General features: G+C 36.1%; 2 protein-coding genes and 1 non-coding gene across 9 annotated transcripts; 2 read left to right on the forward strand and 1 right to left on the reverse strand.

Moving 5' to 3' along the window:
- The first annotated feature begins 550 nt into the window (after window positions 1-550).
- On the forward strand, window positions 551-27,014 carry LOC149661072 (uncharacterized). Of its 3 annotated transcripts, XM_089842465.1 has the most exons (8): window positions 551-1,109; window positions 1,217-1,314; window positions 1,683-1,719; window positions 16,554-16,733; window positions 16,797-16,896; window positions 17,717-17,898; window positions 19,110-19,372; window positions 22,788-27,014. In XM_089842465.1, the coding sequence occupies exons 1-8, from the start codon at window positions 1,068-1,070 to the stop codon at window positions 23,098-23,100; spliced, it is 1,215 nt and encodes a 404-aa protein (XP_089698591.1). In that variant the 5' UTR covers window positions 551-1,067; the 3' UTR covers window positions 23,101-27,014. The 3 variants fall into 3 exon arrangements, with proteins under 3 accessions (XP_089698591.1, XP_089698592.1, XP_089698593.1); XM_089842466.1 differs by lacking the exons at window positions 551-1,109; window positions 1,217-1,314; window positions 1,683-1,719 and adding exons at window positions 11,495-11,642; window positions 11,708-11,844; XM_089842467.1 differs by lacking the exons at window positions 551-1,109; window positions 1,217-1,314; window positions 1,683-1,719; window positions 16,554-16,733; window positions 16,797-16,896 and adding an exon at window positions 16,906-17,188.
- Window positions 2,987-3,059, forward strand: TRNAV-CAC (transfer RNA valine (anticodon CAC)). The gene has a single exon. It is a non-coding gene; the product is annotated as a tRNA-Val (tRNA).
- Window positions 5,605-16,279, reverse strand: LOC149661074 (cytochrome P450 3A41-like). 5 transcript variants are annotated; one of them, XM_089842457.1, is made up of 17 exons: window positions 15,647-16,279; window positions 14,076-15,589; window positions 13,605-13,988; window positions 12,920-12,995; window positions 12,342-12,441; window positions 11,608-11,660; window positions 10,516-10,612; window positions 10,327-10,446; window positions 9,849-9,937; window positions 9,627-9,772; window positions 9,418-9,533; window positions 9,165-9,300; window positions 8,395-8,555; window positions 8,229-8,317; window positions 8,005-8,148; window positions 7,573-7,738; window positions 5,605-7,449 (listed from the first exon to the last, which is right to left on the reverse strand). In XM_089842457.1, exons 4-17 carry the CDS (start codon window positions 12,991-12,993, stop codon window positions 7,369-7,371), a joined length of 1,572 nt encoding a protein of 523 aa, XP_089698583.1. In that variant the 5' UTR covers window positions 12,994-12,995; window positions 13,605-13,988; window positions 14,076-15,589; window positions 15,647-16,279; the 3' UTR covers window positions 5,605-7,368. The 5 variants fall into 5 exon arrangements, with proteins under 5 accessions (XP_089698583.1, XP_089698581.1, XP_089698582.1 ...); XM_089842455.1 differs by having other exon boundaries at window positions 14,076-14,219; window positions 14,330-16,279; XM_089842456.1 differs by having other exon boundaries at window positions 13,605-13,710; window positions 13,883-13,988; window positions 14,076-16,279.
- Window positions 27,015-27,707: the final 693 nt, after the last annotated feature.

Genomic DNA, 27,707 nt, shown 5'->3' on the forward strand with positions numbered 1-27,707 from the left:
GGATTTTTACGGGATTTCAAAGTCTGCAAAAATACGTATGATTTCTTTCCGGATTTCTGATTTTGTTATTGATTTCGGATTTGATAATTTTGATTTCGCGGGTACCGTACGGGATTTCGTGAATGACCAACCCCTCGAGAGGTGCACTGTACTTTTTCTAAATGGTACTTTAGTAATTGTTACAAATTATATTTCCACATTGTCCGTAATTCATGGTAATTTAGAACTTTAACAAATCCCAATACTATTTAAAGAATTTACGAAATTACGATCTGCAATAAAAATGCGAGGGGTCCGACATTTACGCGAAATCCCGTTCGCTTCGCGCGAAATCTTTCACACGAAATCACGAAATTACGAAATCAAAGAGGAAATTCCAAAATCTCTGGCGAAATCGCGAAATCAAAGAAGGAAGCCCGAATTCTTTGTCGAAATTGCAAAATCAAAGAAGAAATCCCGAATTCTTTGTCGAAAACGCAAAATCAGAGAAGAAATCCCGAAACCTTGTCGAAATCAAAGAAGAAATTTCGGCCAAATTCAAAATCAAAGAAGAAATTTTTGGCAAAATCCTAAAATCAAAGAGGAAATTTCTGGCGAGATCAAAGAAGAAATCCCGAAACCGTGAAATCAAAGAAGGAATAGCGAAATGTTCGGCAAAATCGCGAAATCAATGAAGAAATCACGAAATCTTTGCGAAATCATGAAGTCACAAAATCATTGGTGAAATCACAAAATCCCGAAATCTTCGAAGAAATCACGAAATTAAGAAATGAAAGAGGAAATTCCGAAATCGTTGGAAAAATCAAGAAATCAAAGAAGAAATCCCAAAGTCTTTGTCGAAATCGCGAAATCGATGAAGAAATCACGAAATCTTTGTCGAAATCGCGAAATCTTTCTCGATGTCACGAAATCCCGTACGCTTTGTTCAAGTGTTTGTTGGGAATGTCGGACCCTTCGAATAAATCGGTATTTTACAGAGCATAGATTTTAAATTATTACGATTTTTATACTCAGTGCCAGTGATTAAGTTTTTGAATTTTGAAACTTGACGTTTTACGACAACCAATATGTTATTTTCAAATGTAACCTTGAGAATGGCCCTTAATAAGGTGAGATTTCAAAATCAAATTTAAATAATAATATTCAAGTTGTTGCTTAAAAACATACCAAAATTACCATTCTCAACTTGAAAACTTAAAAATTGCTCTGTTTTCAGAAATACATCATAGCTAATACGGGCGAATTCAATTTAAAATCCATTTCAAAAAAATTTTCAATTGTGGCTGAGTTTTTAACGATTTTCCCCAGCAAAAGGTAAATGCCAGCATTAATTAGGTTTCGAATTAAAAAACCCCAGCCCAAAAAACGCCGCGGGTTTTATTGGATTTAACCCACCATAAATAACCCGCCCAAAAACCCCATCACTAAGATCATCAATTTTGATGAATTTGAATGCTAGAAGAATTTAAATTTAAAGATATTTGTTGTTTCAACTTAAAGTACCATTCAATATTATTTATTAGTTTTTATGAAACATTTTAGGACAATTTTAGTAACTGCTAAAGATAAAAAACCCAAGTGCCCAATAAAACCCGGTGTTCGGGGCTTTTTTTTTAAAAAAAAACTAGTTTTTTAATCCTGGCATTAACTAAATAATTATAATTAATTTCAACCAATTTTAGAAATAAGCTTCAATTAATTCCTGACGCCAGAAGTCTGGTAAGTAAAATTACTTTGAAAATAGAGATTAATATCTCCTTGGGCAAAATAACTAAATGTATTTATAAGAAACGATTTTTCAAAAGCACAAATTTTTATTAAAATGGCTCGACTAGTTATTGGACCGTTTACAAAAAAAATATTCTATTAAACTCATTTTTACCACTCCGAGTGACGATGACGCCACGGAGAGGTATTACACTAGACGTGTCTGGGGGTGGGGGTGTCTGTGTCTGTCACCGCATTCGCAGTTGGCAAATCGGAGCAAACGTGTTCGCAGAAAGCAATTCGCCTTATATACCCTAAATTGCCAAAAATTATTAAACAGGCATACGCTTCAATTCAAACGTCAACAATAGATATGCTTGAAACGATTCAGGAATAAAGTTTCTGAATACGATTTAACTAGAATTAATTAATTAATGTTGATTAAAATAATTAAAATAATTAATATCAATTATATTTATTTAATTATTTAAGAAAAACCTCTTAATTGCGTCTCGGCTCGGAGAGGGTTATTTGATTTCCCAACTTGTTTTTTTTATTCTCGAATAGTAGTTTTTTCTGTTGATTAAGAGTATCTATTCCTATAAAGATATGGTCCATAGCTATCTTGAAAACTTTCTTGTGCACTTGAAAAAATCGTTTCTTTCAATTCATTAAGTAAAATAATTATTTTTCGTTATTTTTTATGTTTTTTGTAAATAGTGATTAATTGTTTACGCAATTTGGACAACTAGCTAAGCTCTCCGAGTTTTTTTTAAAACACCAAATAGTGTTTGGGCTGACTCTTGGGAAATTCTACAGGGCCGGTAGGCCCTTGTAGATATGACTTGATACCGTTTTGTAACGTTAAAGTAATATTCACCCGCTTTTGCTAATTTCCTATGGAGATTTACATGGGTTTTTCGTGATTTTTCCCCACCGCTAACTTAAAAATTACAGCGAAGTTACTTTTCGGAATTATCTTAAATTAACAATTAAGTATTCAGGGTGTGCTATCAGCCAGTTTGATGAAAACAATTAAGTCTAAGTATGTTAATTTTAGTTAATTACAGAAGTACGGCTTTGACCATCGTGATTGGACATAATAATTAGCTAGATCTCTTGGAAAACTCAGTGTTACTACGTATTTGTAGTGTGGTGGTTATCACGTCCGCTTCACACGTGGAAGGTCCCGGGTTCGAGGCCTGGTAGATACATGTATTGACCATCGTGATTGGACATAAGAATTAGCTAGATCTCTTGGAAAACTCCGTGCTACCACGTATCTATGGTGCAGTGGTTATCACGTCCGCTTCACACACGGAAAGTCCCAGGTTCAAGCCCTGGTAGATACATGTTTTGACCATCGTGATTGGGCGCTTGAATTAGCTAGATCTCTTGGAAAACTCAGTATTACCACGTATCTATGGTGTAGTGGTTGTCACGTCCGCCTCGCACACGGAAAGTCCCAGGTTCGAGCCCAGGTAGATACATGTTTTAACCATCGTGATTGGACATAATAATTAGTTAGATCTCTTGGAAAACTTAGACTTACCACGTGTCTGTGGTGTAGTGGTTATAATAAATATTTAACAATTATTTCACTTCACTTGGTTTAATAATGTGACATAGGTAGCGTACTTTTTCCCTACTTTTAAAACCATTAGACTAAGTAATATTAGAAGTTCAACAGATTGTCAAAAAAAGATGTTAAAAGCCACTGTAAATGGTGCTTAAATGCCTAATATTCCCTTAATACTTCCAAATAATATTAGTAAATGGCGTTAATTGATCATAGAAATGGGGTTAAAGTACACCCTAAATGATGTCTTTTTTGGCACTGGAAAAAACAGCATAAATGGCGTTTGAATGCACCGTTATATTTTAGAGTGCAATGGTATGACGGTAAAGCAAACATAATTATTCAAAATTTAATTACATTAAGACTGAAGTGACAGATATTATATAAAAACGTCTTGGTTTGGACCAAGGCCGAAAAAACAAATGATATGTGTGAGGTTTATCAATTGACTGAAGTTCAGATATTGAAATTTTTTTCTAGTTATTTTTATCCACTCAATCCTTAATCAATATTTAATTCAATCAACTGATTTTACTGTTAATCGATTTAGTCCCTCTAAATTAATTGAAAAAATTACATATCTACGCTTTTTCAATAACAATTAATTTCATGATAAAATGTTTTCGGAAAATGGAATTATTCTTGAAAAACCGTAGATATGTAATTTTTTCAATTAATTTAGAGGGACTAGATCGATTAACAGTAAAATCAGTTGATTGAATTAAATATTGATTAAGGATTGAGTGGATAAAAATAACTAAAAAAAATTTCAATATCTGAAACTTCAGTCAATTGATAAACCTCACACATATCGTTTGTGTTTTCGGCCTTGGTCCAAACCAAGACTTTTTTATAAAAATTTCGGGATGTTATAATTTTTCTGTGCTTTATAAAATAAATGAAAACTAAATCCTGAATTTTAAGTTTCTATCTACCCTAGAAGTACCTTAGAATTTTGATGATCGGTGAGTGAGTGAATGACAAAATAAGGTAAATTTCACCTTCGATATTTCGAAAAGTATATAGGGTAGGAACTTGAAATTTGGAAACTATAGCTAGGATTGACAATCCTCGCGGCAAGCAAAATTTCAGACTTTTACCTATACCCATCACGAAGTTACAGTGGGCTTAAAAGTGTCGTGAGTTGCTTCGAGAAAAGGGTGCCAGTGCTCGACTTGGCTGGGATATAAAATCTGACTTGATAATACGCGGCTAAGGTTTAATCTGACGTTCTGATTCTTGCGTCAGACTTTGACAACTTCGGGTCTCATAAGGCACATAAATGTAACAGGTGTCATATTGTAAAACAAGCCCCACAGATGCCAAGTATATTAAACTTATTTTGTTTGAGCGAATTGTCCGTTATTCTAACGGGGTAATGTTTATTTTGAACTGAGGGGATCGGGTCGCTAAGCCAAGTCGGCTTGTGTGCAACCCCCCAAAAGCTTAAGGTACATCAAATAAACAAACAAAAATTAGAATAAAAAATAAAAATTCAGGAACTCTTTCGAATCCAATCCGTAACACTTCGACGGAAATGGACGGAACATTCTAATAATAATAAGTCTTCTGGCAGAGAGTTCCAATCGTTGATGACCCTTGAGGTAAAATGACTAGCTTTGGTGGTGGTTGCTGGGACTTACTTTTGTGTGAAACAAGAGATGAACTTAAATCGGCATCAATTAATAATACAGGCCCAAACTGATTCTATGAAACCTTCTATTATTTTTTAATGCAAAAAGATATACAAAAATGTTTCATTTTAAATGTCATCTGGTTCATCATCCGAATCAGTCTGATATTAAATATAACTTTATTGACGTCAACGCGTCACTGCTTGCAAAATTGGCAGCCTACATCGCAAACTAGCATCCATATTACTATATTGTTTGAATACCTTTTTGACGTTTTTATTGTCAAAAACCACACATACACACACGAGGTGTCGTATAAAGAGTGGCTAATCACGTTAGCGCATTGCATTTAGTTTTAGTTTCATTATAAAATATTTTTAGACGCGGTTTGTTCGTTAAACCTTTATCGTTAAATTCTTGGATTAGATGTAGTTGTTCATAAGCTTAAAACCATTTTAATCTAGGTGAGTTTTAAGAAAACGTAATTGTAAGGGAAAATTGAGGTTCAAAACCGTCTCGAAATTTCAAAAACAGTGCTGTTCAACTACAGATGAATAATAATGGACCCAGAAAGAAAATGTGTTTTGGGTCTACATTCAAACGAGGCCGAATCTAATTATTCTAATGTTCATGCATTTACTGAAGATTCGCTAGCGACATGCAAAGAATTATGTGATGCAAGAAAGAAAATAAAGAGTAAATATTCAGATGTCATACAATCCAGAAGTGTGTAATGAACTGTCAGGTTATCATTCCGCTTGTTATAGAATGTTTACGGCATTGTCGTTATCGCGCGATATCGACCATTTTAACCCCCGTCTGATTTATTGATGGCCCCCTTTGATGACGTCAGATTTCATATATTTGGAATAGCCATTTCCAGCTCTATCATTTGCCACCTTTTTTATTCATGTACCTCATGAGGTAAGAAATCATACCTCATTAGGGTCAAACATGACCCCGCCCCACTCAAATGCCCCAGCTGTGACGCGCAAGACGGCCAGATCTATTAATGAGCATCAAAACTAAGCTCATTCCGATAGTCAGACCTTTTGTACCTTGTGAGGTAAGATCCAAGCCACTGGCTCTGGTCTACCAGAAAACAAATTGAAAGCTTTGGGATTTTTTTTAATAAAATAATTAATTGACATTATCTTTAATTTTAAGCAATGTTTTCTACATTTCAAGTAAGGCATATTCTAAGCGTACTTATCATGCCAGGGATAGATTTAATTTTAGAAGTAGGAATGGAGAACGGTAAGTATTAAGTCCAGTCCGACGCATAGCCCAGTGTAGAGCCCCTCCCTCCAACGCGTAACGAAAAGTTTAAATGATCTTATTGGCTCAATTAAACTACGTTTTGATGACGTTGCTGACGGGGACGGCGAAAAATACATAATTCATTTGTACCTCTGTGGCTATGACCCGCCTCTTCTTTCATGCCCCCCCCCGTCCCTTGGAAGGGGATCCGGGACTTTGACGCGCGCCCACATTACTCTGTTCTCCATTCCTACTTCCAAAATTATATCTATCCCTGATCCTGTCAGTACCACAATATCAGGAGAAAAAATAGTTTATAGTTTTATGTTTAGGCTTGTATCCGTTAGGAGGCTATGGTAGAAAGGATAACATATAAATAAGTATACGTACACATGCGTGAAATGTTTGGATTTGAAAAGATTCCGAGGCTAAATTTCGACAGGACTGCTGAATTTTATGTTCTTTGACCCATAATGAAAACATTCTTTAGTTTATGGCAAGGATGTTTTAGGAAACTTAGTCTCTCCATATTCTTAGTTACATAAGTTAATTCTTATTGTTAAAGGGGCTGGCCGGAGCTGTTGGGGTGAAGGGGGGAGGGTCAAACTGATGGTTAGCACATTGCTTACCCGCCCACCGCGACGGTGGCGCCATTCCTTATGGCCAAAGACCTCGGTGTTTTCCCCTGAACCTCCAACAGCGCCCTTGAGCCTCTTTAATCCACTTCTAAAGAGAGAGACAATTCTTAATATTTATTTACATATGTATATTAATTTATCACTTCAGTTATTTAATTTTCTACGATAATTTAACCATGTATCATTTAATCTTTAGCAATGAAAGTTACTAAGGAATTTCACTTAAATAGTTGGTATATGGCTATCTGTTCTTCCGTTATCCTTTCATCCAGTCAATCTTATGCTCTTTGAATGAAGCTTTACTCGAAAAACAAGCTTAGATGCGTAGTTTAAAAATAATAAATAAAATTATATTCAAGGACAAGTTACATATACAATAGTAGGTGTTGAATCAGCTTAAAATTAACAGTACACTGGTACACCATAAGTTTATAAGATATCTTCCATAAGTTTGACACTTCCTTCACTTCGTAATGCTTGAGATTTACTGAGAGCTAGCTCGAGAACGACGCAAGAATAGACTACACTAGAATACAGTACAGTTGCTCAATTAAGATACGTGTCGTTTATTAACATGAAGGATGATGTCTTTTGGTTGTAACAAACCGGCATTCAGGAACTCCATAGGAATCTGCAATTACAAAAATAATATTATTATTATTTTGCAATATTGCGAAGCTCACGCACAAAAATATTTTTGTTTGACCAAAATATTTTATTCAGCAAAAACTTGCTTGTGTGTGTGATAGTTTACCTTCGTCTTTTCCGTTGGTGTAAATTCAAACTTGCGCAAAACGTAAAGTAGACAAATCTTGACTTCCATCAAAGCCAATCTCATTGCTATACAATTTCTTGGACCAGCTCCAAAGGGAAGATAAGTGTACGAATTTGCAATGACGGTTTTGCTTTCTCCTAAAAATCTATGATGAAAAAAAATCAAGGTTTTATTCACAATACTTCACGAGATTATTTAAATTCAATTAATTCCGTAAGAGGAGCAAACACTACAGGAGTAGGGGCCCGCCATTTTAGGTGCCAAGAAGCACCGCTAGAGGCAGTGCGAGTTGGCGAGCCTCCAGCGTGTAGTGCCTCTTGAAGCTAGGGAAATAACCTACAATGGCGGGCCCTACCCTGCGTGTATTTAATGGAATTATCTATGGTAATTTGGATTTCAAGAAAACCTCACCTTTCAGGTTTAAACTCTTCTGGCTCAGGGAAAAATACTGCATCACGGTGCATAGAATAGGCGGGGATTTCTACAACCATTCCTTTTGGTATCGTCACACCTGTGTCCCCCAATTTGCATTCTTTGACGCATGTGCGTTCGAGTCTAAAGTTAAGATTAAAAATATTTAATGTATCTTACCATTTAAATTAAGTTTATACACTAAATTAGCAAGAATAACTGACCTCACTGCTGGTGGTGTTAATCTCAATGCTTCATCAATGGCAGCCCCAATATATTTAGCTTCACTCACGGCCTCAATATCAATTTCTGTCTGTGATTATAAATGCATGTCATCAACCGTTTATTTGTTCTGGTTAAAATTATGCGAATTCTAAGTTCCTAACGTACTCTGTCTTTCCAAATCCTATCCACTTCTTCCAAGGCTTTTTTCTGAGTTTCGGGGTTCGTGGCAAAGTAATAAGTTACCGCTGTTAGGGTGGTAGCCGTTGTGTCGTATCCGGCCAAAAAGAAAATGATGGTTTGGGCCAAAAATTCGTTTTTCGTAAGAGCTATTTATTGAAAATTAAAACTGAATTAATTATCTTCAAAGTCTGGATTGTAATGTGTTAAGTTTTTCTCGCTTATACCATCTCTAGCGACACGTAATATTTTGTTTAGATTCTGAACAATATTCATTGTGAAAACTTAGTAAGGTAGCACTTCTGTGTTTTATTTTTTAATCATTGTAAAATTTATTGTTTCGGATTTAAAAAGGGTTTCTTTTTGAATTTTGTTTTGGGTTAAAAATTCGTACATCACGCGAAAGTCTATGTTATTTTGTTGGAGTGCCATGCATAATACCATGTTGATACACATTTTTCCTTAACTTTTACTTTTAGATTCAATGGATTTCACGCACAGTTATAACATAAGTTTATAAGATAGGTTTTTGTCATTGGTTACTGAGAGCTTGTTATGAAGTTACATAGGAGAAACGTCATAGATTCTCATAAAGCGACGCCTGATGAGGCCCTGTCAAAGGCTTAGTACAGACTAAATAGGAAGATGGACTGCAAAACCGAGTGTAGTCAACTGTCGCGTCGTTCTCGAACTATCTCTCAGTCTCTAGCATATCTTATAAACTTATGGTTATAATAATGAAAACAAAGATTGCTTACGTTTCCTCTTAATGTCACCAACACTGTTAATTTCTTCATTTGTGTCTTTATCCTTTCCATTTGTCTGGGACACTTTGGATTCGTCACTATTGGTTTCGAGACTCTCCAACATCAGGGACAAGAAATCGTGATGTTCCTAGAAGATAATATCATTTATTTTTTAAATCGTTGTATTTTGCTATGAAAGAACCAAACAATGCTAGAAATTTTTGCTTTTTAACTAATCTTCCTATTTATGGGAATATAAAATCACCTCTTTAGAATTTTTCCGTTGTTCGACAATAGCTAGCGTTATGTTCTTGAAAAATTCGATCGTGTCTGTTGGAAAAAATGTAATTCCAAGCATTCTTCCAAGTTTAGGGCACAGAACTGTAAAGTATAATTGATTATTAATAGTATTGATTATTTTTTATATCGTTATGAACCGCTAATATGGTTAAATGCTATTAAGGCTAGACTTACGGGCAATAACTAATCGAACATTTATTTCTGATGAGAAAACCTTTTTGGCATGTTGCACAAATTCGTTTTCTGGATCGTTATGAGAATCCAGTTTAGTGCCAAACGCGACGTTAGCAATAACATCTAATGTGTAGTTTCCATAAAGTCTAAAACATAACATTACTATATTTAGAAATCCATGATTGCCTAACATTGAATACCCGAAAATATTTCAATATTTACTTTTTACAATCGACTGGTTCTCCATTTTTCGAGTATTTATCAAAATTCTCCACTGAAAGCTTTGCGCAGTCGCATACGAGTGAAATCATCTGTAATAACAATTTTTATAAATTTCTATTTTTAATTCAACCAGGGATAGATGTAATTTTAAAACTAGGAATGGAGAACAGAGTAATCTGGGCGCGCGTCAAAGTCTCGGACCCCTTCCCCGGGACAGGGGGTATGAAAGAAGAGGCGGGTCATAGTGACAGAGGTAAAATGGAATAACGTATTTTCGCCGTCCCCGTCAGCAACGTCATCAAAACGTAGTTTAAGTGAGCCAATAAGTTAATTTAAAATTTTCGTTAGGTGTTGGAGGGAGGGGCTCTATTCTGGGCTATTAGTCGGACTGAAGTAAATGCTAACCGTTCTCCATTCCTGCTTCTAAAATTACATCTATGCCTGATTCAACTTTTGAAGATTTTATATTTTTATTTACCTTCTTGAGTTTGCCAGAAGAGAAAGCAGGTGTCATAGTATTTCGCAAATTCCTCCATTGTTCATCCCCCGCCACGACGTTTACCATATTATCCACTAAGGGATCACCTGTTTTCAATTCCTGAAATTATCACATAGATACCTTCAGACTATCGTCGCTCATTCTAAAATCACCGTTAAAAAGACTTACTATTCTGGATGAAAAACTAGTGAAATCCTTCACAAGGACTTGTTTGACTAATTCCGGTTCTGCTATGTATATAACTGGTTTATAACCATTGTATGTTCTGTAAACAATTAGCGATGATATTTATGGATTAGCCAATTAACTAGTCTAAAACAACATTCGGGATATTCTCTTTTCTTTCCTTGGAAGATATGGGAATATATGTGCCTGGAATCCCAAGAAAACAGTTTATCATCGTTATCACGAATACATAGATTTCTTCAACTTGGAATCTTTGAGAAGCCATTTTCGTGGCCTTTCTGCTTGAATTAAAGAGGAGGTGGTGTAAAAACCGCCACCCTAACGTCAGACTTAGAAAATCACGTGATATCGACACGGCTTGCGACCTACGCGCACCTCAACAGAGTTATCCAGAACCACAAATACATTCGAATAACCAATGAAATGAGAGGAAGCTGGTGCTGGCGGTATAACGAAGTTTTTAGCCGTTCCCCCTACCTTCAATCAGATGTTAGTATGTGGTTTATGGGAGTTTAAAGATTCCAAGTAGAAGAAATCTATGTATTCCTGGGAATACATACAGCAATAATAAATCATTTGTGTAGCAGTTTTCTCAACATATCTTGGCAGATTTTGTGCGAATAGGTAGACTAATTTTACTTCGCGAATAATCAATCTTGCTGCCCTTTGCACATTGCGCGCACCCGACCTCGCAGTGCTACCAACCAATAAAATCACAGTTGGAAAGACGTACTCAAGCCCGGCCCCCAAAACCCGCATAGAAATCAACATGGGAATTATGAGAACTCAATGATTTCTATTACTTGTATGTACAACTGCCGTTGTTTAATAGACACAAGTCTAATGGAGCGTTAATGGTAGCAACCGTACTATCGGTTATAATTTTTGAAACGTTTTTTTTATTTTTTTGGTTATTAAAACTAGTTAAATTGACAACTGCTTTCAGTAGGTGCTAGCGGTCTATTTTGTATCAATTATATAGTATTTGTTGTAGGTAAAAAACATAAGTTGCTGATCTGTGGGTGCACTGAGAAAATCGTGATATAACCAGCCTTTTGAAACAGGATGACTTACCCCACAACTCTGCCATATTTTCGATACAGATCTTGGTCTGTTTCATACAGTTTCTTTATGAAATATAGAAAAAAATATTTCATTTTATTAAATATTTTAGGTGAATGGATAAACAAAACTCGAATAGCACACATGATGGAAGCTTTACGAAAAGGCGATAGCGCCACAAGCGAAATGACATTTGCTAAGCGGTAGCTTTCCATGCCTCTAGTGAAGGGATCAATTGAATTTCATAGGGTAATAATTTGACCTCTTTCATCGAAGCGCGAAATCTACTTATGTTCCTTCATAATATCACACATCGAACTTTAAACACGATGTTAAAAGTTTCTATATTAAGGTTGCGAGACAATTACTTTGGCCAATTATGTTCCAAATATCTACCGGCTCTAAGGGGCCTGTTAATTAAAGGGTCTCGAAAGATAAGGCATCGAACGGTTTGTAAAAATTATTTGAAATACGTCACAGGGAAAACGTGAAGCCACGATCCAAAGACTCCGTATTGAGTGGGACTGGACACCTAGTCCTTGTTTCTCGCGTTAATGCAGCGCCACTTCCCCGAGGTGGTAGTTTTCGAAATAAAACGAACTACCACTCCTCTCCTGGTTCACGTGATTGAGACGGATTTCAAATATTTTTTACCCACCCGCAGGTGCCTTCTTTAAGAAAAGCATTCCAAGTTGTGACCATTGTTTTTCAATGTGGGCTCAAATATGACTATTAATTAGCATTACCTTTCCTGTTATGATACCAAAAGTTGTTCCGAAAATGGGAACTGGCGAATCTGACGGAATCGGTTTTCCAACCCAATAGTGGTTTCTTTTGAAATAGATGCTGTGGAGAATAGAGCCTGTTAATATTTTTGAACTGCTATTAAGCTAACTTGTCACTTGATGAATTTTATACATGTTTCATCATTACATTCCCACTCTATTGTTAAGTTTTTTTTTGGGTTTTTTTTACCATGCCATAGCCTCCCAATGGCAGGGCTACGACCAAAGGTTCAAGCAATTGCGGTTTCTCTTATCATTTATTGTGAATCAATAGCTTCAAACGTCAATAATAGCTATGTTTAAAATTATTTTAGGAATCAAGTATCTTAAAACGATTTAAGTTTAATCAAGGTAAATTAATGACGATAAAAATAATTAATATCAATTATATCCATTTAATTATTTAAGAAAACCTATTAATTGCGTCTCGACTCGGAGAGGTTTATTTTGGTTTCCCAACTTGTTTTTATTAGATGACATTTTAATCTAAATTCTAACCGCGTTTTTTAATCGCAATGATAAAATATTTAAAAACTTACCAATACGCCCCTATTAAGGCAATAATTGTTCCAATTATAATTCCCGTTAATTCTAAGGTTTCGTACAACGACATGACTGTAATATTTATACGAATATTAGAAATTTACTCTAGCTAATTCGATGCTATTTAAAAAACACAACTCTTCTGTCTAATAACCAGCCGGTGATAAGCACACACTGATTTTAAATTCGCGAAGGTCGCGTACATAGTTTTATTCATTGAAATAACGTTTTTGACGACAAGCCGCTAGCGTTTAAAGGAAAAGGGCGCTTAACATAAAATAACGTACCTTAATAGAACGGCCTTTTTCTAAATATAAAAGGAAAAATATTCAAAAAATAAATAAATGATCTCTTATTACAAAATAGTTAGCATTTAATTATTCTTAAAAACAATCAAGGACTACTGCGCCATCCGTCATTGGTTTAGTGGCGTCTACTGGCCTGAACCTCTTACCCCTTACTTCTCTCAGCCTGTGAGAATTCAACCAATCTCTTAGGGGTAAGAGGTTCGGGCTAGCAGAAGCTACTAAACTAATGGCGGATAGCGCAGTAGTCCTCGTCTTTAAGACTAATTAAATGCTAATTATTTTGTAATAAGAGATCATTTATTTATTTTTTGAATATTTTTCCTTTTATATTTAGAAAAAGGCCGTTCTTTTAAGGTATAATGTTACCCCTTACCTCTCTAAGCCTGTGAGAATTCAACCAATCCCTTAGGGGTAAGAGGTCCGGGCTAGCAGACCCCACTAGACCCATGGTGGATGGCGCAGTAGTCAATGTTTTAAGACTAGTTAAATGCCAATTATTTTTTAATAAGAGATCTTTTATCTTTTTAAAATTTTCCCATTTATAATTAGAAAAATTCCGTTCTTTTAAGGTATAATCAAAAGCGACATAGAAATAATAATTTTATAATAATATTTTTATGTCGCTTCTGGTGTAATGTTATATTGTGAAACCTTTCCTTTAACGGAGCAGGTCATCTGTTAAAAGTGTTGCGCAAACGTTTCAAGCCGTTGCGAAATATCGTACAATACATTGCCTTATGGTATAATTACAGGCGGCCTACACGTGAAAAGACAAACCGGAATATTTAAAGTACATTCTTAAAATTTAATCAAACCATATACGAAAATAAGAGACATATTTTACTCTCGTCCTTCCACTGATGGTTTCTACTAAAACCAATTAACAGTTTGAAATCTTTGGGTTGTTTTTTAAACGACTCTGATAAAGTTGACATTATCTTTAATGTTTTCTACATTTCAAGTAAGGCATATTCTAAGCGTACTTATCCTGCCAGTAGCACAATATCAGGAGAAAAAAAAGTTGATAGTTTTATGTTTAGGCCTGTATCCGTTAGGAGGCTATGTTATAAAGAATAACGTATAAATATGTATACATACATGCGTGGAATGTTTGGATTTCAAAAGATCCCGAGCTTAATTTTGACAGGACTGCTGAATGTTGTAGACCCTATATGTTCTTTGACCCAGATTTAAAACACTCTTTAATGTATGGCAAGGATGTTTTAGGAAACTTAGTCTCTCAATATTCTTAGTTACATGAATTAATTCTTATTATAAATCCACTTCTAAATAGAGAGACATATTTATATTAATTTATCAGTTATTTAATTCTCTACAATAATTTAACCATATTTCTTTCAATCTTTAGAAATGAAAGTTACTAAGGAATTTTACTTAAATAATTGGTATATGGCTATCGGTACTTCCGTTATCCTTTCATACAGTCAATCTTATGCTCTTTGAAGGAAGCTATACTCGAAAAACAAGCTTAGTTGCGTAGTTTAAAAATAATAAATAAAATTATATTCAAGGACAAGTTACATATACAATGTATAATTATTTAGTAGGTGTTGAATCAGCTTAGAATAAACAGACACTAGTACATCATAAGTTTATAAGATATCTTCCATAAGTTTGACACTTCCTTCACTTCGTAATGCTTGAGATTTACTGAGAGCTAGTTCGAGAACGACGCAAGAATAGACTGCACTCGGTTTCACAGTCCATTTTCCTATTTAGTTTGTACTAAGCCTTTGACAGCGTCTCACCAGGCCTCACTTTTCGAGAATCTATGACAAACTCTCTGTCTGTAACCATTTACGAACTTATGAAATATATCTTATGAACTTATGTACATGCACTAGTCGTTACAGTTGAGTAATTTTAGACAAAATGAACTAATATCATCGCCCTGTAATATAATAATACTATTGAATTATGCTAATATATAAATACACGCAGATTTTAAAGTAGAAAAGACAATCCTTTGTTATATAATACGTGTTTTTTTATTATTATACTTTCTGAACAGTGGAGATCTTTTGTTATAATGCTATTCTTACTCGCAAGCGCAGTTGATAAACATAAAAATATGAAGCTTATTAATATCAGAAGTATGATAAGGGACTAGAAGTAAAGTGCTCTAGCATTGGTAATAGATCCTGGCACTAGTGAACAAATTTGAGGATTTTATGCCGCTTCCATCGCGCCTACACTAGAGAGAAAATTTTTTTTCTCGAGTTCCTACCCCCTTCCCTTCAACCTAAAGCCGAGGAACTCGGACGCGGGTGCTTGAATCCAGTTCGGCCGTCTACCGCCGCGAGCGTCTCATGTTTTGGAGGGAAAATTCAGAAACCGCTACCAGAGGGCCAACCGTTGGTGTGTTATCAAAATATTAGTGGCTACAATATTTACCCTCTGTACGCTGTGTATAATGAGTGTACTCTTATTGGTGGACATTCCGCTAGTTTTACCCATTTGTTCAATTTCTTTTAACGCAGTGTCTGTTAAAGGTTCGCTATCATTGATTGCATCTGCGTTCAAATTAGAAAAAAAAAGTTTAAAATTAAAAACTTAATTCACCCTTTAATGCTGCGGAATCTATAACTTAATTAAGGCATTTCGTGAAATAATCTCCGAGTAATTTGGAGTGAACAAGTTTAGAGCTTCAAAATGAGATGCTGAAGTAGAGATAGTGACATCACAATCACATTATAACCAATTTTTCAGATTAATGGGAAAAACCCTCGAAACGGATCTTTACCGATATTCTTTAAAGGGAATGAGAAGCTTCGTTTGAAAAACCTCTTATTTATATAACAAAAGATAGAATTAAATTCTGTGAATTCAAAAATATCAAGCTTTTAATTCTCCGATTTCTGGTGGTTATTTGACCGCAATATGCATTATTGAAAATGCTTCATTTGAAATTATTTGAAATCCTCTTTTTAAGAAAGGCTAAAACGTTTCCCGTAGGGTGACGTCACAGATATATTTTTCCCGTTAGAGATGGTGCCACTCTCTCCGCTATCAGACCCAGAGTTTAGACTGGCGAGAAGCTCGAGACGCCTATAGGATTCCCGCGCTTTTTTACCTCACTTCATAGTGATGCCATGAAACGGGCGAACAAGCTCGACAAGATTATTGATATATCGAGTTTTCGTGATTTTTCAATGGATTTTAAAAATAGAAACTTTGGTTCAATTATATTAAAAACTTGATATTTTGAAAGTAGAGACTCGAAAGTGTAACATAATACCACTTTTGTGCTAAAATATGATATGAAATTGTAAATTCGCATTCCCTTTAATAATATTTTTAGAACGCTGATTTGAGATACGACATGACTGATTTTTGGTACGGAATTCGTTATAACAAGGAATATAATAAAGGTTATCAACTAGGACCGGCCACTGACTTCATTTATTACTCGTTTCTGGTGAAATATTTTCGACCAGAAGACATTAACGTCACCAGAATGTTTGGGATTGCCACAATTGGAGTACGCAATTAAAATTATGAATATGTCCATCAAAATTAAAATTGAAAACATATTATATTATAGGCTTGGTTCATTTTGTTCCTGTGCGCTCTTCTAATTAACCTTAAACAGATAAAAATGCCCCAATTGGAAACAAACCTTGGAAAACAGTTTAAAAATCTAAGTAAGAAATCCCATTTTACCTCATCAATTACATATACCAGGGATAGATGTAATTTTAGAACCGGGAATGGAGAACAGAGTAATAAAAGTCCCGAACCCCTTCCACGGGACGGGGGGTATGAAAGAAGAGGCGGGTCAAAGCTCTGTCCTTCTTTTCCCTCTTAATTTTATCAGGGATAGATTTAATTTTAGAAGCAGGAATGGAGAGCAGAGTAATCAGGGCGCACGTCAAAGTCCCGGACCCTCTTCCTGTAACGGGGGGATGAAAGAAGAGGCGGGTCAAAGCGACAGAGGTAAAAAGGAATTACGTATTTCATGAATTTATATTGTATCATATACCCCTTCTATCATGTCGATTTGTCTTGGATGTTACCCTTCTAGCTTTGACGCGTTTTGCGTAGCTCTAATAGCCAATCACAAGACAAGAGGAAGTGACGTTTCGAATTTACACACCCCCGGACTCCCCCTCCCTTCTCCCGCTCCTAACACTAGTAGACACGTGACTGATGTCTCCCTTCGCTAAGCCCCGCCCAAACCTTATCGAGAGGTTAGACAGCGTAACGCAGCTGTATATTCATAGTTATATAGATTCATGGTATTTTTCGCCGTCCCCGTCAGCAACGTCATCAAAACGTAGTTTAAGTGAGCCAATAAGATAATTTAAAATTTTCGTTGTGTGTTGGAGGGAGGGGCTATGAGTCGGAATAACTGAAGTAAATACTAACCGTTCTCCATTCCTGCTTCTAAAATTACATCTATCCTTTCTTATACACTATTAAACAGCTAAAAATTGGCTTTTTTATTTTCTTTTCAATACGAAGGTGGTTTCGTATGTTTTTTGGGCATTGCAATCGTGTTTTTCATGTCAATAACTAAAGCCAATGTGTCATCGTACCACGTGTACCAATCATCCCCAAAAATCTACACGCTCGACCACTTATTGAAGGAACCGAGCATTAATGTTATTATTCAAGATGACGGATACATTAATCGCTACTTTCAAGTACGTCATTACACCTTTAAAGCATAAGTTTATAAGATATGTACCATAAGTATGACACTGCTTATACTTCGTAATGCTAGAGACTTACTGAGAGCTAGTTCGAGAACGGCGTGAGAATTGACTACACGCGGTTTTGCAGTCCATCTTCCTATTCAGTCTGTTCTAAGCCTTTGACAGCGCCTCACCAGGCGTCGCTTTTCGAGAATCTATGACGTTTCATCTATGTCACTTCATGACAAGCTCTCATTAACCAGTGACAGACTTATCGAACATTAACAAGACGACCCAAGGGCTGGGCTCGTAATAGTAGCCACACCGTACCGTACTAAACAGTCGTACAGAAAATTTGAGCTAAAGGCCCCTTGATGCGCTACAATTATCTGTGCTAAAATGATTACCCGTAATTCAAACTTCATAGAAGTGCAGAAAATTTGAGTGATTAGCCTCTCCATGCGCTTTTGGTTTTAAAAGTGGTTGATTTTGTTAAAGAGGAGGAGCTTATAAAGAAAATGTTGCCCTCGACGTCATTTTCTACGCCATCTCGCAAGAGCGAATGAAAGCCAACCATTTCACTAAAGCATAGCCCACTCGATCACGCTGGCTGCTCGAGAGGATTATACTTAAAATTTATACTTTCTTAATACAGTTAAGCCTTGGCTATTTAGGTTTCAAGCTAATTTTGAAACTTAAGTAAGATAATGAATGTAAATCAGTGTTCAATTACATAGTTTTCAGAATAGGAGGATTGGTACCATTTATACCAGGAGGCCAGGCTACTTAGCGTACAAAGTGCAGCACCAAGTAGCCTTGCCTCCTGCAGTGTAAATGGTAATAGTTCAGGATATTTTTTTAGCCAAGGCTTAATGTTAAACAGACTTTATAAACAATAGCAGAGCGATATTTACATAAACTAACATGATAGATCGTTTCTGAATTTTTAATGAGAGAGAGGCTAAAATAAATAAATAATGAAATTCAACCAGCTTTTATAATTTAGTCAGATTTTCTACCCATATCGGTGACTGGAGACCTCTACTCCACAAAAAAGCAAAATGGCGCGAATTTTACTAGGGTTTGGGGAAAAACTTCCAACATCCGCCGCCACAGCGCTCGTGTCAGGCGTTGCTCTAAGCAAACCTAGCTCCCAATTCACTTGCCTGTCCATGGATTTGTTAGTCTGAGATTCAATTTATCTTATTTTAAACTTTCAGAAGCACTACAAGACATTTTTCGCCGATTATCAGGCAAAGGGTGGTTTTAAACAATGGAAAGCTTTAAAGTTGCAAGTTTATGACATGTTCAAAGGACAAGGAAATACCGCTTTCGTAGCCTGGTTTTCGACAATGCGTCATCACTGTACTTACTACAAGCATCTTGACGGAGTCAACTTTGCAGAAATATTTCTGCTTAAATCCATCTCCTATCTCATTCCGAATAATTCCTCCTTGGAAGGCAGAGAAATATTCGTTCAAAGGTACCAACACAAGTCCCAAATTGTCTAATTAAGCATATCTTAAAGGGAGGGTGAAGTGGAAATCAAGTGATTTTTTATCAATTCTTCTAATTATAAGACCAGTCTGCATAGTGAAACCTTTAGAAAATACTTCCGAATGATTTTAAAATTCAAAATTGGTTCCGATTTTAAGAATAATTTGAAGTATCCCCCTCCGACCAATCGCGTAACGCCCTGCCTTTTTGTTAATAAAATTCTCGTGGCACGCTCTACATCTCGCGCCACGATTGTCACATCGCGCGCAAATTTTATCAAATCTCGCGATAAATTTCATTCGACACGGAGCGTGCCACCAGAATTTTATTAATAAAAAATGCAGGGCGTTACGCGATTGGTCGGAGGGTATACTTCAAATTATTCTTAAAATCGGAAACTAATTTGAATTTTAAAATCATTTGGAGACGGTATTTCCTGAATGTTTCACTATGCAGACTGGTCTTATAATTTGAAGAAGAATCGATAAAACATCACTTGATTTTTCACTTCACCCTCCCTTTAACAGTCAACTTAGTCAATAACAAGAGGAAAAAATATTTTGCATTACTCCGTGTGGTTTCGAATGTGCTAAGGTTGTACAGCACCCAACAACGATCTAAGGCTGTACAGTAGCTGGCATACATTATACGGTGGCTCGCATCATGAACCTTCTATATAATGGACCAGAATTTTAATGGCGGATCCTATGTTAAAGTTTTCTTGATAAAGTGTCTCAAAATAATAAAGAAAAAAAAAACTAGCAGACGACAAGGTCTTGAGAAAGACGGTAAAATGTAATCAAGTGAAATGGCCGCTTGGTCTCATTTCGCTAAGCCTTGGGACTAATGTTAATTTTTTTAAAGTAGTTAAAAATAGGAAAAATAAAGATTTGCGCGTTTGGCGATTGTGAAAGTGTCACGTTTGTCTACGTTGTACCGCGGTGCGCGTACCCTACGAAATTGGCGGGCAACTGCGCACAGAAGTTATAAGCAGAAAAAACCTCCCAGTTTCTGATCCTTCTAGCACCCAACAACGATCTAAGGGCCGCGTTCAGCAGAGCTCAACGCCGAGTCCACTGTTAGCTGCGTCTTAGAGAACAGGTTTTGCTTTTGGATCATGACGTCACGCTGCTCAGCGCCGAGCCAGCGCAATCACTAGGAAAAAAGTAAAATTTTTGGATGGCGTGACGTAAAAAGCGTAGTTCTCAGTTTGGCAAAAAAAAAACACGGATAAATTATTACAAATAGCTCTTGCTGATTCTGATGGGACTACCTATTAAATTGGCTTTGGTCCCATTGAACCGAATTCCCATTCGACAGAAGGGGGGTTTTTTTGGGGTCCCATTCGACCGAACGTAGCCAAAGGTGCGATTTTATTATAGTCCCATTGGACCGAAATTCTATTGAACTGGAAGAAGACATACTGTGTGGTTTTGCATTAAATATATTTTTAATTTCACAACTTATTGTTGTTAAAATAAATGTGAGTTGAAAATGTATTACTGCACTTATTTTAACTACGTTTTAATTACGGCGAACCTCACCTACCCTAGCCTAACCTAACCTAACCTAACCTTACCAAACGTAACCTAACCTAACCTAACCTTGTTTGGAGGTAAAAAGATTATTTTTATGAGTATTAAAAGCCCGCCTCTTACCACGAACAATTTATTAGCAATAATAGAAATATTTTGGAAAAGATGTCAGATAATTAATTGAAGAATATTTTGGAAAAGGTGGCAGCTAATTAATAGGAGAATATTTTGGAAAAGGTGGCAGCTAATTAATAGGAAAATCTTTTGGAAAAGGTGGCAGCTAATTAATAGGAGAATATTTTAGAAAAGGTGGTAGCTAATTAAAAGGAGAATATTTTGGAAAATGTGGCAGCTAATTAGTAGGAGAATGTTTTGGAAAAGGTTGCAGCTAATTAATAGGATAATATTTTGGAAAAGGTGGCAGCTAATTAATAGGAGAATGTTTTGGAAAAGGTGGTAGCTAATTAAAAGGAGAATATTTTGGAAAAGGTGGTAGCTAGTTAAAAGGAGAATATTTTGGAAAATGTGGTAGCTAATTAGTAAGAGAATGTTTGGGAAAAGGTTGCAGCTAATTAATAGGAGAATATTTTGAAAAAGGTGGCAGCTAATTAATAGGAAAATCTTTTGGAAAAGGTGACAGCTAATTAATAGGATAATGTTTTGGAAAAGGTGGTAGCTATTTAAAGGGAGAATATTTTGGAAAAGGTGGTAGCTAATTAAAAGGAGCATATTTTGGAAAAGGTGTCAACGAATTATTGGAACCAAACCAAACCTAAACTAACCTAAGCTAACCTAACCTAAGCTAAGCTAACCTAACCTAACCTAAGCTAAGCTAACCTAACCTAACCTATGCTAACCTAACCTAACCTAACCCAACCCAACCCACCCGAAACCAAAATATTAAAATTTTAATTTAAAATTTAAAGACATTGATGGAACTACCATTAAGACTGTACTTCATTTTAAGCACAATTTGTTTATTAATTCTATATATCTCTTGCCTTGAAAGGAATGAAAGTGAGCGTTTTAATTAGTATCACGAAACATCTACTTTTAATATTATTAACATACCTTTCGGAGATTCGAACCAACAACCTATCGCTTCGCAGTCCAACATCGTATCCACTACACCACCGAAACGCTGACGGCTACAGTGTTTCAAGTTATATTCATGTATTTTTTAGGGGCATATTCGGACGATTGGGATTTCGGTCCATCGGGAATATAGCCATTGGGCTGGAAATCTAAAATCATTGCGGGATATTCGGTCGAATGGGATTTCGGTCCATTGGGAATTCGGTTGAAAGGAACGATACCTTAAATTGTCGTGAAACCGGCTGATCACGCGAGAATTTTAAGAGATATGCTAGTATTTCTAATTTTAATTATTAAAGTTGTTTTTATTTATCTCTATAAATATGTATTCATACAAGTTTTGTTAAAGGCCGACTTCCATCGAGAAGAGTTCTAGCGAGCTGAAAACCGAGCATCCAGACTAACAATGGAGCGACCTTGCCGATTTTCGAATCCCCGCTGGGGTAAAAGATGGAAGGGTTCTCGCTAATTGAAAGCCGTGCAATGTGGTTCTAGCGAACTGAAGATACGCAATAGAGAATTTCCTTCAGGGGAAAGGAAAAATTTGAGAGGAAATAAATTTAAAAGGATTTCTATTGTTCATCTTCAGTTCGCTAGAACCACATTGCGCACGGCTTTCAGTTAGCGGGAACCCTTTCATCTTTTACCCCAGCGGGGCTTTGAAAATCGGCACGGTTTGCTTCATTGTTAGTCTCGATACTTGGTTTTCAGTTCGCTAGAACCCTTTTCGCTGGAAGTCGGCCTTTAAAAGCGCTTTAAATAATTTTACAGACTGCAAAGTTACATGGAGACTGGACATGATCGTCGTGCCGAAGTCCTGCATTACAAGAAGACTTGTACTCAGTATGATATCAACAAAGACCGAATCATCAAGAATTTGACCTCTGATCTAGCGAGTTTGGGTCGAGCTTTCGGATATCTAATTTTTCTGTACATTTTATGCATTTTACCTCTTTTGATTGAACTTGGCCTAAATCACATCAAAAAACCCATCACTCTGGAATATCTCAAGGAAAAGCAGAACCCGACAGAAAATTGCAAGGAGAGTAAATACAGACCCAAATCGAGCGATATTTTCATTTGAAGCAAATGTGGATGAGAGGGAAAGTATGACAATGGCCATAGAGCCTGTGTTAAAAAACGCGGACATCAAAGTTTCGCCAATAACTATTTAGTTTGCTAGTAACTGATGGACTTGCAAACTCGCGACTGAAAGTAGTTGAGACATTTATGCTCCTTGGTTTAACCATAGCCCACTCGATCACGCGCATCACGACGCAAGCTGCTCGCGCTATAGCTAAATTACTGAGATTTGTTTTAAACGTATCTAGTTTTATGCGCTCTTCTATTGCTTCGATAACCTTACTTAAATCCATATTATACCTTCAAATACCTTTTAAAACATTACCAGCTACTCTGTTCTGACTACAAACACAAATCCAGGAAGTTCTAGCATACATAATGGCAGACGACGGTAACAGCGTAACCGCGAATTAACACAAGACCTATTTTAAGGGAGTGAACAGGCCCAGTATAGCTACGCCAATGAAACGGTCAACCACAGCGATACTCTGATGACTCGCGACTTTTGGCCATTTTCATTGAAGGCATTGTTAATTTAACTTCGAATAAGAACTTGTTAGCTCTCTAATAACTTCACACTTTCTTTTCAACCGGTGAGCACAAATAGGAAAGAGAATCGGAGAGACCAAATTCTCCGTCAGCCCCCCCCCCTTTCAAAAACGTAACCCCTGGACTCTTTAAAAGCGTGCCGCAAATGCGCATTCGGCGCAACGGAGAGAAAGCAAGTTGACCCAAGGGCTGGGCCAAAATAGTAGCCACATCGTCATCAATTTAATTAGCACTTAAAAATAAAATAAATATAAAGAACCAAAAGATACAAAATCAAAAGTATCCGACCCTACCGATAAAAATTAAAAAGTATCCGTCCCCACAGATAAAGAGGTACCACCCCCGCCACTTTAGAAATAAACTAAACGATGAAAACTCGGACTTCCTATTGAGTCTCTATGGTTCAGTGGTAGCGTTTCTTACTGCTGCACTAGCCACCCGGGTTCGATTCCCGAGTGCGACGAGAAAAGATTTTAATTAAAATAAAATCTCTAACCGAGCTCAGCTACCCCTATTGGTGGGTTAAGGTATTATAGAGCTCCTTTTAAGCTAAAATCTGACGATAACGAAGCGAAAACTACGGCCACAACTACTACTACTATTACGGCTCGGATGAAACTAAGAGCCTATTGTATACTACGATGTGGCTAAAAATCAGAGAAGCTGATCTCTGGTGTGAACCTCTAACCGTATTTTCGTGCTTAAGCCTGGTTTTCACTGCTGAATATTTCACGGAACAGTAAAAAATTGCTTGAAAAAAGGCGGAAATTTTTTTTCACTTAAACTTGTAATATGAAAGAGTGCGAGCTCGTGGAGACCAAAGCTTACCAATCGTGTTGGAAATGCACCATTAGCAACCTATCGATTTTCTTACACTTTATTGTCTTTGTAAAAGCGTTCATTTTTATCATATAAATAACGATTAAGACAAATTTCTTTAACAAATCGTTAACTATACATTTATAGAAATTTAACTCTACAACACAAACGCCTTCAATTAAAAAATGGCATCAAAAAAACATCACGAGCTGACCAAAACCAAGCCTATGACGTCACGCATTCATCGATTCCTATTGGCCACCGCTTTCCTTTCCGTAAAAATTTGCGGAAAAGTAGAAAAACCAATTCCGTACTTGCCGCCCAGAAAACGCGAAACTTTGCGGAAAGTTACCTTTAACACGGTTTTTCCTGCGTTTTGGGTCAGTGAAAACCAGGCTTTACCCTTTTTGAATTTCCATCTCAACGGATCAGGCAAGGATTATTTAAAATAATCCTTGGATCAGGTAACGTCTTACCACGGATGTGTATTGTAGAAGGCGTAGAGACATAAGCGTACTAGTGCTCCGCGCACAATTTTCACGCATACCGAGCCTATGTAAACAATCTCTGACGTCACGTGTTTTAAAAAAGCCGTCATTTTCTTCTTTCCTGGCTTAATTCTTTTAATATTTTCCATATTATAGTTAATATAAATAGAAATAATAGTAAAAATAAAAATTTAAATAAGATTTGCAAACGCTTGAGATACTCCCGTCACTCGGACTCGATACACAAAAGACCGAGGCTTAACGTCCGTAGCTCGCGTCCATCTTTCTTGTTTACATGGGCTCGCCTAGGTTTGGAGGGAGGCACAAAATTCATACCCCCTTTTTATGGACAAACAAGGTCTAGCTTTTTTTAGGAGAGGGGAAGCTACGAGTCTCTACTCCTTCTACAATACAGCTCCGTTGTCTTACTTCTTGGCTGTGCGCTGAGGTAGGTGCGCTTGAGAAAGAGAGTCACGTTGGCCTTCCCGTTATAGTTACCATCCCCCTTCTCTCTTTTACTCTCCTTTTTGTGCTCACTGCTTCTATCATTGATTAGGACTAAGTATATTCAACCTCAGACCACCAAAGCCTTGTTAAACCCGCGATAACAAATGGCATTGCGTAACCTTGTTAAAATCTATCAAAACCTCTATGGTTCATCACCATCCACGAAGAGCCCATTTTCTGCACTAACCTAATAATGTTAATATACTAATGGTACTTTAGATTACGTTGAAAAATATTTTCGTTAAATGAAATTTTGATGGAAGAAAGAAGATAAGTAATTTTTTCAAATAATTGAGGTTTTATAACAATGCCTTTAAAACTAAACAAGATGGTCTAGCCCATAATTAAGCCATCCCTGCTACAATAAATATACTTCTAGTGAAACATCTCCTAATATACCGGTCAGGACTCAGGGGGAATAATTTTCCAATGGCTGCTTGGCAAAGTGAATCACATGTAGCCAACTCCCGTTACTAATTTAATTACTAATACTACTACTACTACTATTCGGGTAAAACTATTAGTCCCATCATAAGAAAATAATATATAGCTCCATATTATTTTCTTATGGCTTTACTCAATGCTACTTAGTCTAAAAAATACTATTTTCCAGCCTCACTCGCCTTGTTACCGAAATGACGTAGTTTCGCTTTTTAAAAACTACGGCTAGAGGCGACACTAGTAAAAACCGTTTAGCTTGAGCGCCGCCCGATAGCAGAGCTGAAATGTCCTCTTAGTTTAGTGGCCCGTGTTAGTACTGACCTCCCTGGTAAGGGAGTCGAAGTACGCGTTAAACTTCTATGATACGCATTTACTTTCAGTGTGTGTAGCCACAAATAAGCTTTGGTGTTATGTAACGTTAACAGTCATGTTGACAAACTAAGAAAATCGTTGAGGTGAAACGAGAGGATAGTGTTTATATGGCAACCCTGTTGTGAATATGGCTTTGAACATAGAGGGCATACAGTTGAGGTAGTATCCCTCTAAAGTTTTATCTCTTCATTTCCCGTTTCTCCCCCATCGGATGATTTTAATGTGTACAAGTATAACATTATTGGATGTAAAATGTCGTCTGATTTACAGTATATTTGCTATGCTTTTTGTATACTGCTTTAATATTTCATAAATTTTAACTTAAGAAACATTTCCATATCTGGGTAAATAAGTTTGTAAGTAGTCGTCTTGACTCGGAGAGGTAATATTTTGGTTTTCCCAACTTGTTATTTACATAAAACTAATAAGCCTTTTTGGCAAAAAAACTCGAAAATTCCCATAGAAATAACATTGTGGAACGTATATTACAAAAACTATACATTTTTTAGGATTGAAAACGGTTTAAAATGAACATCTGATCTTTATAATAGGTCCTTTTCTACTTTTCATTCAGAAAAATTAATGTTAAGTATGTTTAGTTTTAATTTTTCAAAAATACCTCGATAGGGTTAAAATTCTAGATAAATTGAACGTGTTTCATAAATATATTAATTTATTTTATTCAAATGACGTTACATTAATTTCGAATTTTTATATTATTTTAAGTTCACAATTAATTTTATTTGATTCACTACATTGAATCATCTTCACTCGTGCCGTACTCTTCACTATCTTCGACAGCGTCAAAATTGAGCATAATCGGAGAAGTAGGCGTATTTAGTCGAAATCCGCGTATAATTATAAAAATATAACTTAAAATCTTAATTCAAAATCATAATTAAACTTGTAAATACTGACCTCTCTGGTAAGGGAGTCGAAGTACGCGTTAAACTTCTATGATATCTGGGTAGGGGTGTCACTTCGTCGAAAGAATTTTTAATGGGACTTCTAGCGATTCTATAAAAAATAAGGAAAGTAAATTTTTATAGAAGTTCATATAGGCGTGTTTCTCCTACTAATTAGCTGCTACCTTTTCCAAAATATTCTCCTAACAGTTAGCTGCCACCTTTTCCAAAACAATGGTTCCAATAATTCTTTGCCACCTTTTCCAAAATATTCTCCTATTAATTAGTTGCCACCTTTTCCAAAATATTCTCCTAATCATTAGTTGCCACCTTTTCCAAAATATTCTCATATTAATTAGTTGCCACCTTTTCCAAAATATTCTTTTATTAATTAGTTGCCACCTTTTCCAAAATATTCTCCTATTAATTAGTTGCCACCTTTTCCAAAATATTCTTCTATTAATTAGTTGCCACCTTTTCCAAAATATTCTTCTATTAATTAGTTGCCACCTTTTCCAAAATATTCT

Source organism: Phalangium opilio, unplaced genomic scaffold (genome assembly GCF_054372755.1).
Source record: "Phalangium opilio isolate 3A_F unplaced genomic scaffold, DU_Popi_V2 ptg000070l_1, whole genome shotgun sequence".
In the NCBI taxonomy this organism is placed as follows: Eukaryota; Metazoa; Arthropoda; class Arachnida; order Opiliones; family Phalangiidae; genus Phalangium; species Phalangium opilio.

Excerpts from the sequence above, each read along its gene's own strand:
- LOC149661072 (XM_089842465.1), top strand. The coding sequence starts at position 1,068 with ATGTTATTTTCAAATGTAACCTTGAGAATGGCCCTTAATAAG. Across the intron at positions 16,897-17,716 it reads AAAACAGTTTAAAAATCTAA|GTGGTTTCGTATGTTTTTTG; the intron begins GTAAGAAATCCC and ends TTCAATACGAAG. Across the intron at positions 17,899-19,109 it reads ACATTAATCGCTACTTTCAA|AAGCACTACAAGACATTTTT; the intron begins GTACGTCATTAC and ends TTAAACTTTCAG.
- LOC149661074 (XM_089842457.1), bottom strand. The coding sequence starts at position 12,993 with ATGTCGTTGTACGAAACCTTAGAATTAACGGGAATTATAATTGGAACA. Across the intron at positions 8,318-8,394 it reads ATAGGATTTGGAAAGACAGA|ACAGAAATTGATATTGAGGC; the intron begins GTACGTTAGGAA and ends TTATAATCACAG. Across the intron at positions 8,149-8,228 it reads TTAACACCACCAGCAGTGAG|ACTCGAACGCACATGCGTCA; the intron begins GTCAGTTATTCT and ends TCTTAACTTTAG.